The sequence below is a fragment of the Erpetoichthys calabaricus genome, chromosome 18 (assembly GCF_900747795.2).
Source record: "Erpetoichthys calabaricus chromosome 18, fErpCal1.3, whole genome shotgun sequence".
Taxonomy (NCBI): domain Eukaryota; kingdom Metazoa; phylum Chordata; class Cladistia; order Polypteriformes; family Polypteridae; genus Erpetoichthys; species Erpetoichthys calabaricus.
In genome coordinates this window covers 67,395,050-67,407,507 of record NC_041411.2, presented here as the reverse complement: position 1 = coordinate 67,407,507, position 12,458 = coordinate 67,395,050, and the positions used below count along the sequence as shown (strand labels likewise).

At 38.6% G+C, this 12,458-nt stretch overlaps 1 protein-coding gene across 2 annotated transcripts in view; it reads right to left on the bottom strand.

The window, feature by feature from the left end:
- Positions 1-4,229: 4,229 nt before the first annotated feature.
- Positions 4,230-12,458, bottom strand: part of si:dkey-49n23.1 (semaphorin-3D) — a 321,365-nt gene continuing 313,136 nt past the window's right edge. For both annotated transcript variants that reach the window (XM_028824096.2, XM_028824097.2), the window contains exons 17-18: positions 5,874-6,007; positions 4,230-5,254 (exon numbers count right to left, since the gene is read on the bottom strand). In XM_028824096.2, the coding sequence (XP_028679929.2) occupies positions 4,820-5,254; positions 5,874-6,007 (569 nt within the window). In that variant the 3' untranslated portion in view covers positions 4,230-4,819. The remainder of the gene's footprint in view (positions 5,255-5,873; positions 6,008-12,458) is intronic.

Sequence of the window (12,458 nt, the reverse complement as noted above, 5' to 3'; positions counted from 1 at the left end):
GTGTGTTGAGCGTAATGGAACAAAATGGCTGCCACCGCAACATGTAGGTAGATGCTGCACAATGGTGGTGATTGCTGTGGCTCCCTCTCTCCATGTAAAGTGCTTTGAAAACCGCTTTATAAATTCATCCTAAAGAGTGTTTTTCTGTTAATCATTGACATAAAAGCCAAATTAAATCAATTGTGATTCAGTGTTGCATAACACTAAAATGTGAAAACTTCCCAATACTTTTTATAGGCACTGTGCATATATCTGTGTGGTATTTTGCCTGCCAGGGAAGGCAACACCCTTATTTATCTCCAGTGACATGGATACATGCAGAACTGTTTTCATTCCATTAAACAAAACACATTCCCACTGATTCATTTTGGAAAACATTTCTCTGTGGTAGGGGATTGCCTAATTATTTTTTAGTGCTGAGTTAAATAGTGAACAACCTAAGACCTGAAAGGCAGCAATGACTGCTGGGTTTCATTGAAGCCATCTACTTTATAGACTAAGGGAATGGACTTTAAACGACAGGGTGTCTACATATAATTCACAGTTACCTAACCTGCAGGTACTCCTATTTTAAAAACCACACGCCATTAATTATATTATATCCTTGGGCTCTTGTAAAATACATTTTATTAAATTCTTTTTTTTTATTATTTTCCTTGCTACATTCAGAAGCATTTGGCAAGGAAATTGTGTGCATATCTGGATGGCACAATGCCTGCCTCACACTCCATATGCCTTTATTTGCTTCCCACCTGAGTTGCTGTTTGTGCAGAGTTTGCATATTCTTCCTGCGTGTTTGTGGATTTGTCTCTCTCTCCCACATTCCGAGGTGACATGATATTTTTTCATGGATGATTTGATATTCGGGTAGCACGGTGGCGCAGTGGTAGTGCTGCTGCCTCGCAGTGTGTGCTCGGTGGGTGTGTGTGCCCCGCGGTGGGCTGGCGCCCTGCCTGGGGTTTGTTCCTGTCTTGCGCCCTGTGCTGGCCGGGATTGGCTCCATGACCCTGTGGTAGGATATAGCGGGTTGGACAATGACTGACTGACTGATTTGATATTCTTTGCTATTGCCCTAATGTTGGTTACTATTGTATCAGAAAAATTTTGAATCTATGTTCTGCATGAAAATATGAGATTAAATAGTTTTTAGTCATCACTCCAAAACTACATAAAGTAAGAAACATATTTAAAAAATATAATTTTTGGGTGGAGTATTCTTTTAAATGGTTAGTGACATAATATAGCATTCTGAAAACTGCTTGGTCCATTTCATTGTCATGGGGAGCTGGAACCAGCATTTGTGTGAATGGCAGAAAACAGCCCTGGGTGAGTCGTCAGTCCATCACAGGACCTACTTGAGTCGACAATTAAATGAACGTATACATTTTTTGGAATGTTTCAGGAAACTCTGACAGGCTCCATACAGAAAGCTGACGGGCCTAGGATTCAAACTCAGAACTCTGGATCTGTGAGACAGCATTGCTAACCACTGTGTCATTTTGTTTACTCAGTTACCGACTCTCCGTTTGTGGAATGGCTTTGAACTCTTTTGAAGACGGAGGATTTACTCTGTGGTTGCAGTAAAGATAGTGAAAGCATAAAGACAGCATTAGTAGCTCCATGGACTGTAGCATATAGCTTTATCTTACAAGGACAACACTCATGTATGGTGGAGGAATCGTAAAAGATTTTCCATGGACTGGTACTGTGACTTGCCATCATTGCAGGTAACAGAATAGCAAAATGAAATAACAGAAATGCCCGATTCATTTATTGCATGAAAGACACCATCAGTTGACTTTTAAATTGGGAAAATATTTCTTTAACTTATTAGGCCAATACATTAGTAACACAAAGTGGTCCAATTAGTGCAGAGATAGTTGGTACCTTGACTTAACATTTCTTCAGTGACTGCTGATAGTGAAAATGTCACACTTCAATTTCAGGCAACACTGTTGCCAACTTAACAGATAACAAGAGTGACCAAGTCATAAAAATTACCATCATTTACAATTCAAACAGGGGGAATGTTCTGGACCTTGTAACCACTGTAATACACTGCTGTGTAAAGTAAGTGGTACGTTAAATAATTTTTTGACAAGGCTGGTGCCATAGCTTAGCATTTCCTCATTTTCTCAGGCCAGGACTGTTGTGGTTATTAGAAAGAAGCAATGCAAGGAAGCACACTGCAACTGCAAACAAATGAGAAGTCAAAAAACTTATGAACATCATATACTGTAGGCCAGGGGTAGGCAACGTCGGTCCTGGAGTGCCACAGTATGTGCAGGTTTTTGTTCCAACCCAGTTCCTTAACGAGAACTCAATTATTGCTGATGAAGCACATATTGCTTAAGTGACATTTTAATGCTTCATTTTAGTGGTCTCGCTTGTTAAGGTTCTCCAACCTTAATTGCTTATTTCAATCTTAAACTGCTGCATTCAGTGTTTTAATTGCTCCTTATTAGCAATAAGATGTAAAACAGGGGTAGGCAATGTCGGTCCTGGTGAGCCGCAGTGGCTACAGGTTTTCATTCAACCCAATTGCTTAATTAGAAACCAATCATTGCCAATCTCAGACCTTATTTAATTTTATGGCTTGTTAGTCTGTGCAATGTAAGGCTTTTATATCGTAGATTTTGTTCCTTTCCAAGGATATCATCCAAATGATTTGAAGCCTAAAACAGATCATTTTCAGCCTGTCACATTTTTCTATTAAGTGTTTTATTAAATCAAACCGTGCATGATGAACACACACAGATGTAGTTGGAAAAAAGCTAGCTGGAGAACTGCTGGCTGCTTTGTCTTTTACATCTTATTGCTAATAAGGAGCAATTAAAACACTGAATGCAGCAGTTTAAGATTGAAATAAGCAATTAAGGTTGGAGAACCTTAACAAGCGAGACCACTAAAATGAAGCATTAAAATGTCACTTAAGCAATATGTGCTTCATCAGCAATAATTGAGTTCTCGTTAAGGAACTGGGTTGGAACAAAAACCTGCACATACTGTGGCACTCCAGGACCGACGTTGCCTACCCCTGCTGTAGGCAGCTCACTAATCTACTGCATAAAAGATGGTATCAGTAACGTGACATGCTGGAAAAATGGTCCTTTGACATTAATCAGCTATTGCAGTAGTGTGATAGAAGAGTCTAAGTCAAGCGTCTCCAACTCCAGTCCTGAAGAGCTACTGTGGCTGCAGGTTTTTATTCTAAACCTTTTCTTAATTATTGACCAGTTTTTGCTCCTAATTAACTTGTTTTGAATTCATTTTAATTGATTCGCTCTTGAAGACTCAGACCCCTTCATTATTTCTTTTTTCCTTAATTAGCAACCAAACAATATTAAGACACAAAATGATCCAACACATAAACAACAACCTGCGTCCATCACACAATAACTGAAAATAAAGAAAGGTGAAGGCCTCAGTAATGTTGATCTGCTCAGGTCCACAAAACATTTTTCACAGCACTCTTAAAAAAGAAAATCAACAGTTTTGGAAATGTCTGCCATAGCAGAATGAGTGCCATGGAATTAAATAACGGGATTAATTAGCACCGAGAATTGGTTTCAAATTAAGAAACTGAGTGAAGTGAAGTTGGTTGGAGTTTGAAGCCCCAACTTAGTTGGTCATCTGTTGGCTCACTTCACATCAAAGTTATGTTTAGGTGCCGTTTAAGGAAAAAAGAATCAATTCAGCGGTCAGAGCCTCAAGGAAAGTCAATTAAAATAAAGGGAGCAGCAAAAACTGGTCACTAATTAAGAAAAGAGTTGGAATGACAACCTGCAGCCACAGTAGCTCTCCAGGACTGCAGTTGGAGACCACGTGGTCTAAGTGATTCAGTAAAACCCAGTTCAGCTATGTGTACCCCTGGAGATCAACTAATAAAAATGAATCCTCACTGGTCTCTCAATGTGTTTTGATTTTGTAAGTGATACAGCATTATTAGAACATTAGCAAAGCTGTGTGGAGATCAGGCCAATCAGCCCAACAAGCTTGTCCATACTATATACTCGATCAAAATAATATCAGGTCGAGATATATGGTTCTTAAAGTCCTACTCTCCATCACACTAGTTGGCAATTTATTCCAAATGTCTCTGGTTCTTTTCGTAAAGAAAACTTTTTTCACATTTGTGCAAAATCTGCTGTTCACAACCTTCCAACCATATCCTCGTGTTCCTATTGTTATGGAACATATTGAATAGAAAATGAAGTGTAATCCTTCACTTTTTCGGACTATTATTCTGCTTGCTGAGATAAATCAGTCAATCAAATCTTTATTTTATATAAAGCCTCTTGCAGTGAGTATTTTTCACAAAGTGCTGTACAAAAGCATGACAAACCACATAGTTAAAGATCAAGCATGGAGTGGAAAAAGAGAAAGAATGAGCTGCCATAACCTGTGAAACACAATACTGAGGAACAGCTCTGTGAAGAGCTTGACTGCACCCCCTTTCAGTATATACAATGGTGTAAACAACACACACAACATAGCATATCCACATCACATGACACTCTAGGATGTGCCTGATCATTTAAATGTACTTTACACACAAATCATTTTTTTTCATCCAAAGTCCCATTATCAAATACAGTATATAATGACCATAAAAGGTATTACACTAGGTGTTATGAATAAAAAAGGATGATTGAATTGATAACTAAAATTTCATTCATCTAATAAATAAAAAGCTCAAAACAGAAATATGAAGGTTTTCAATTTAGTTTCACATGGATACGATATATAAATACAATATAATAATAACAGATTATCCACACTTGTTCAACTGAAAAGCTGATCGTGTTGTACTCATGTATCACGCTGCAGGCCCATCTCTCTCCTGTCCTGGGTGTCTGCGCAGTCGTCCTTTCCTGTTATCGACAGTTTGTTTCCATTTGAAATTACGCAACTTTTGTTTGCGCTTTTCTCTATACCAGAGCTGGTCACAATATTCATCAGCACTCATTCCTGAGATGCTTTTCAGTTGTGTGTAGTCTTTATAAAACATCTGGAGCTGCCCCAGTGTGGGCGGGTTAACTATGGCCCTGCCCATTTCTCCAGTTGCTCCTCCCACTTGGCTTTGCTGAGCTCCAACATACTCTTGTTCGATGATCCGCAGGTGGTAACGCACAAGGGTGTGGGAGAAAGAGTTTTCTTCAGCAAGGCAGGAGTAAATACCCGCGTCACTTTTTTCCAGTAGGCGTATAAGTAGACCTTGCTCCAGGTGTATGAATCTTTCATCACTTTTGACCTGTAAATGTAAACATTTCTTAACTTATTATTAAGGTTGTTACCAAGAAACTCAGTTTAAAAAAAGACAAAAGTAAAAGACAGTTCTGATGCAGAGGTCTGATTTAAAGTGTTATCCATTACCATTTTAATTTTGTCTAAATATATAACTCAGTGTGGTGGGTTGAGGCACAGAGTTTAATTTATCAGTTAGTTGTCTTTTATCTGGTGTGACAGAGGAGGAGAGGAGAGGTTGTGACAGAAGTGCACAGTAAATATGGCATTTTATGATAGACTCCATCAGATGTCTCTTAATTTTGCTATGATGCTGGGTTCTATTCACAAGCGTACTTGAATTAAAATAAACATTCCAACCCAGCTATTCAATTTTTCATCCTGCTCTTAGAGTTCCAAGACACAACACTTGAAAATGGGGAATACTGCACAGACTGATAATGTCAGAAGTGATGATTGGACAACACCAAACACATCTCAATATGAAACTCATATAGACGTCAAAAACCTACAATATGAAATCATCACAAGTGGTCACTTCCTTCAAATAGCATGTTATTAAACATTGTGGAGCGCTGCAGTTTCATTCTAGTTTCTGCATAAAAAACCATAATCTTGAACCTCACCTCCTTCACGTGATCATTTCTGGGATGCTGGACTGTCCACTTAAGCATTGCTTGATGGGATCTTGGTATGCACTCCAAATAGGTGGAATTCATCTCCACTCCATACATGACCTTATCTTCCACAGCTTCAAAGCCTGAAAAGAATCATTAACTTTTTTGAAAACATGCATAATACACTCCTTTTACTTTCTCGTATACGAAGTATAGGGAAAGTATTGAAATCGTAGAAAAATTCGACTTCGAGTTTTTGATGAATCTCGATCTTTGAGACCTCCCTACGAAGTAGTGAGAAAGTATTGGAATCCTCCAAAAATTCCATTTTGAGATTTTGATGAATCTCGGCGTTTTAGACCTCCCCGAGTCTGAAAATACCGTGTTTGGAATTATGTCTATGTGTCTGTCTGTGTGTGTGTATTTATGTGTGTGTGTGTGTGTGTAAACATGATAACCTGAGTACGCTTTCACTTAGGTCAACCAAATTTTGCATACAAGTATTAGGTACAAAATGTAGATTTCTATCAACGTTTGGGCTATTTCCGCTAACCGGAAATGGTACTTTACCTTTTATTCATGCAGCTGCAGAGTCCGATTTATTCAACTTTACTTTTATGATAAATGTTCAAAATATTATTAATTTAATTTAATTTGTTGTTGATGGTTCTTTAATGTACATAATATAAAAATACAATCATTGTCTTACTGTTTACTCTTTAAATATCCAACCCATATCTGAGTATATGAGAAAGTCCAGGGGAGACCGCTCCTGATTTTTTTTTTTTTTAATGTAGCCTACCATTCTTGTTTCCATCCATTCATAACATTACATAGCATTCTTAGAGCCTGTTTAATCCAGATTAGCAGCTGGGTAGCCATGGCCTCCCTTAGTAGCAGGACAAAAAACAGTGAATGTTTGTAGGGTGCATACAAAATTCAGGTGGTGGGACAGCAGATTTGATATTTTGGTTGAAACGAGGCTGTTACATCTACCCTTTCAGTCGTAATAAATTATGAAGTAACAACTCACAGCTAAAATTTTTTATTCTAAGTTTAATATTATAATTTTAATTATCTTAAAAACCTCTGTTCATGCAAAATGTAACATAAGTGTATATCTGCCTTAATTAGAGGGTGTCTATGTTTGTCTGATTGCTATGTCTCCATCATGCCAACAGATGGCGCATTACAAACATTAACATAGCATATACGAATCCCAAACAAAATGACATATAACAGATATAAATGCATTGTATGGTGCACTGCTAATGCTAACGCTGAGGTCTACATAGATTACTTAGATTTCTGCCCTTTCTGAGATGGGTAGCAAAGTTTGTTTGACTTAATCCACTATTCTTCTGTCTTAAAAGATTCAAGACAACACAGTTATCAATGTTGATGCAAGAATAACTCGGTCTACTTTGAATATCCATATCACATATTAAACAAGCAATACAGTGTCAAAATAAAAATAAAATTGCCAGTAACTCACTTTACCTTACAGCTAATACATGAACATTCAAAAAGAAAATTGCAGTAATTGATACATAAAAATTGAGAAATAACAGCAAAAATCTTTAACTATGAAGGCTACTTTTTATATTCCTGATTTGTAGTGATTAAATTCAGAAAGGAATCAAAATTGATGTGAATTGGTTGGATTGAAATCAATAATTAATGTAATTATCTGACCTTTGATAAAGCACAACTATACTTGTTAGACTTCAGATTAAGTAAACTGGTGTGTTCAAACATCCTTCCTTCCAAAACCTAGGGGACAGAACAGGTCAGGTGTGGTGATAATGTCCTCCTTTGTCCTTTTGTGGTGTTGGATCTGCCTCATAGTATTGTGCTCAAGGTAGAAAATTTCCCGTGCCAGCCATTTACATTTTCCACTCATACAGACCACACCACTTGTACCACTAACAAAGGGCCTAGTTTAGTACTTAACCAGTATGAATAGAGGGAAGTAGCAGGAAGTTTCCGTGGAGTATTTCAATAAAGCATAACTTCAGCTGACTATGCACAGTTTTTTTTTTTTTTGGACCAAATAAGTATGTATCATATATATGAAATTAGGGAACTGCAATAGTTTTTGAAAGTCTAAGAACATTTGTTACTTCCATCTCCTGAAGTCTACTCGTTCCTATTGTCATCTTACACCTTACATTGACTTGTTTAACACTTTATTGGCAGGCACTTCTTCTAATCAATTATATCAGCTCCATCTTGTTCAAAACTTCACATAAAGAGACTTCAGTAAGACTGACGTCCGTAAGCATATAAGCGCCAGTTCTTTTCATTCTTCACTGTCTTCCAATCTTATAGGACTGAACAAAAAATCCCATTACTAACCAAAATAATTTTAAATGACCTTGTACTGGACTACATCAATTATTTCCCTCATCACTACAGTCCTGACCAACCATTCCAGCCCATTGATGCTGAAAATTATGTTACACCCCAACGATGGGTCAAACAGCCTTCAGCTCTATAGCATCCTAACTTTTAAATGACATCTGTAAAGTAATTAGGTCTGCTGACTCAGTTCATTTTTTAAAAGGTAACATAAAAACAATTCTGTTCAAGGAGGCTTTCAGTTTCCACTGACGTTCTTACATTCCTGTTCTTTAATTTCAAACAGATGAAGCTGTAAAGGCTGCTGAATAACAATAAGCCACTAGGTGGCAACCATAACCCATTTTCTTTCAAGACCACAATGTATTTGTCTCCACTAGAGGGAGCTAACCATCCCAGAAATGAGTTAAGGGGAATTTTCATTTTGATGCCAGTGCGTGCTTTACATCTTAGCACCCAGATATATTTGCTTAATAATAATAATAATAATAATAATAATAATTCATTTTACTCTGAAAGTATTTTTAAGGCATACAATTACACACACACACAAACACACATATAAACTGCTTAAAAACATTAAAGGAACATTTTTTAATAAGAGTATAGCATCAAGTCAATGAAACATTGACTGTTGATCTAGTCAGTTCAGTAGCAGAGGGGCTTCTTAATCCGTTTCAGCTGCTTTGGTGTTAATGAAATTAACAAGAGGTGCACTAGAGGGGTAACAATGAGACAACCCCCAAAACAGGAATGAATGATTTAACAGGTGGATGCTGCTGACATTTTTCCCTCCTCATTTGTTTTTTCACTAGTTTTGCATTTGGCTACGGTCAGTGTCACTACTGGTAGCATGAGGCCATACCTGGACCCTACAAAGCTAGCACAGGTATTCCAACTTCTCCAGGATGGCAGGCACATAAATACGTGCCATTGGCTGAAGGTTTGCTGTGTCTCCCAACACAGTCTCAAGGGCATGGAGGATATTCCAGGAGAGAGGCAGTTACTCTAGGAGAGCTAGACAGGGCCCCTCGTAGAAGGTTATTAACCCATCAGCAGGACTGGTATCTGCTCTTTTGGGCAAGGAGGAACAGGATGAGCACTGCCAGAGCCTACAAAATGACCTCCAGCAGGCCACTGGTGTGAATGTCTCTGACCAAACAATCAGAAACAGACTTCATGAGGGTGGCCTGAGAAGCCGACGTCCTCTAGTGGGCCCTTTGCTCACTTACCACCCAGCACTGTGGAGCTCGATGGGCATTTGCCATAGAATACCAGAATTAGCATGTCCACCCCTGGCACCCTGTGATTTTCACAGGTGACAGCAGGTTCACCCTGAGTACATGTGACAGACGTGAAAGGGTTAGGAGAAGCCATGGAGAACGTTATGCTGCCTGTGGCATCGTTCAGCATGACCGGTTTGGTGGTGGGTCAGTGATGGTCTGGGGAGGCATATCCATAGAGGTTCACACAGACCTCTACAGGCTAGACAACGGCACCTTGATTGCCATTAGGTATCGGGATGAAATCTTTGGACCCATTTTCAGAAACTATGCTGGTGCAGTGGGTCCTGGGTTCCTCCTGGTGCACAACAATGCCTGGCCTCATGTGGCGAGAATATACAGGCAGTTCCTGAAGGATGAAGGAATTGATACCCCTGACTGGCCCCCACGCTCACCTGACCTAAATCTAATACAACACCTCTGGGACATTATGTTTCGGTCCATCTGACACCGACAGGTTGCACCTCAGACTGTCCAGGAGATCAGTGATATCCTGGTCCAGATCTGGAAGGAGATCCCCCAGGACACCATTCGTCATCTCAATAGGACGTTGTCAGGCATGCATACAAGCACGTGGGGGCCATACAAACTACTGAGCACGATTTGGAGTTGCTGCAATGAAATTTCGGCAAAATGGACTAAGCCTGCCACATCATTTTGATTTTCAGGGTGTGTTTGAATTCAGCCCTCTGTAGGTTGATAATTTTCATTTCCATCAAATGATGTGCCATCCTTTCATTCCTAACACATTACCCAGTCCATATCAATAGAGATAGCCAGCAGGATTTTTGATTTGTTTGCAAGTGTTTCTTTAATTTGTTTGAGCAGTTCATAAATGTACAGAAAACTATGAAAGATTAGTCTTTCTCATCTGCACTCTGAAAAGCTCTTTGCAATGGGAAGTGGAGACAAATCTTTCAGTGCTATACTACCAATAGCAGACTTTGATAATATACAGTACATTGTACTTTCTGCTTATTTCAGGTTCAGTTTGTGGGGCTCAGACACATGGAGTTGTTGAACTGTTCAAAACTCTTTAAAAAAAGAAACGTCTGTCAGCCGTGTGTTTTTCTAGGTCAACTGTTTATTCTTGGGCAGCAGTTATCTGATCATCAAGTGTTTTGAGGAGCAATTGCGCTGAATTTTATTGTCAGACTGCTGCCTTGTATGTACACTATAAAACAAATTTCTCCTCCAATGGTGGAAGACGTACATATCTTGGAAAATGAATTTCCTTGGCCGATCTTACAGTTGTGGTAAGACAGCCAAGTAGGGAGAAAGGTGATGCTGTGTTAACTGAGATTTTCCAGCAGCTATAAGCTACTGTATATTTGGTCCAGAATTGATTCTTCTTTGAGTCCCATCAAATTGAGGAAGCCAGCTCAGAAAGCAGATGGATGAAACACAAACTTCCACATTTTAACACTGAGTAACTGAGATCAATCCATTATATTTTCTTACTTTTATATAGATTTATCTTTTCGGGTATGCCACAAGGCCCTTAACCTGCAATTGCTGAGCGCTTTGAGTAGTGAGAAAAGCGCTATATCAATGCAAAGAATTATTATTATTTATACTTCAGAAAAACTTTTTCTGTAATACAAGACAAGTATTTTCTTATAGAATATAGCTGTATACTTAAACTTAGAACCGAAATGGGAGAGGAAACAAAAAAGTAATAAACATGTCGCTGTGCTGTGGATTTTCAAGCTGACACATTCAATATGGGTCCTGCAGCTGTGAGTTAATCTAGACAATGTGTCAGCTTGTGCTGTTTTATGTGTTACACGGCTCCCTCAATTATGTCTATATATTGGTTTTACAGTAAGATACAAACCTGGTAAATTGATTAAAATATCACTGTTTCAGTTCTTTTACTACCAACTGTAAATGGAGTATGGTGTAGGAAAAGCTAAGGGAGATGGGCTCAGTCTCCAAGTCTCAGTCACTGTATGACCCTGAGTAAGTCACTTAACCTCCTTGTGCTCCGTCTGGTGAAATATGGAAATGATATGACAGTCCGTGCTGGCTGTCTGATGGTGCACGTCTACTACTTGACCATTTTCAATGGTGTAACATCTTCCACTCCTAAAGTTACAACTGGAGAACTCTGCCGACAGACAGCTTAGATCAGGGATCCTTAATCACGGTCCTGGAAGGCCGCAGTGTCTGCAGGTTTTTGCGCCAACCCAGCTGCTTAATAAGAAGCTCTTATTGCTCAAGTAACACTTCTGCTTCACTTTAGTTGTCTCGCTCATTAAGATTTTGAAACCTTATTGCTTATTTTAATCTTAAACAGCTGTATTGTTGGTTTTTAATTGCTCCTAATTAGCAATAACATGCAAATGACAAAAGAGAGCAGCATTTCTCCATTTAGCTTGTTTCCATTTACACCTGTGTGTATTTATTATGCACTATTGGGTTTAATTAAATATTTGGAAGGAAAGTGAAGACAAAAAAGTGAAGGACTGAGAATTAGTCATCTGCTTCAAATCATTTGGATGATATCCTTAGAAAGGGGAAGAAAATCTAGGATATGAGAATGACCTGACATTGCAAAGTGAAAGCACTAACATACCATGAAATGAAATTATTAGCAAGAAATTGCTTTCTAATTAAGCAACTGGGTTAGAACAAAAACCTGCAGCCACTGCGGCCCTCTAGGACTGTGATTGAGGACCCCTGGCTTAGATCTTTAAACTTCACTGAACTGCAGGAATGTGACACTTTGCTTTTATGTAATAATGTATAATGTTTTCCATTTTTGATGAGTCAGCACCGCTTGCAGACTCGATATATTGTTTGATCCACAATCTTAGCTAAAGGGATAGCACCTGGTTGATTATCTCTTAGCACAATACAGTACAGTGTTTTAGTGCTAGTATAATTGTTTTTGTGTTCATTTGTTTGTATTGTTTAAGTTGCTTTGAATGAAAAGTTCAATGAATCA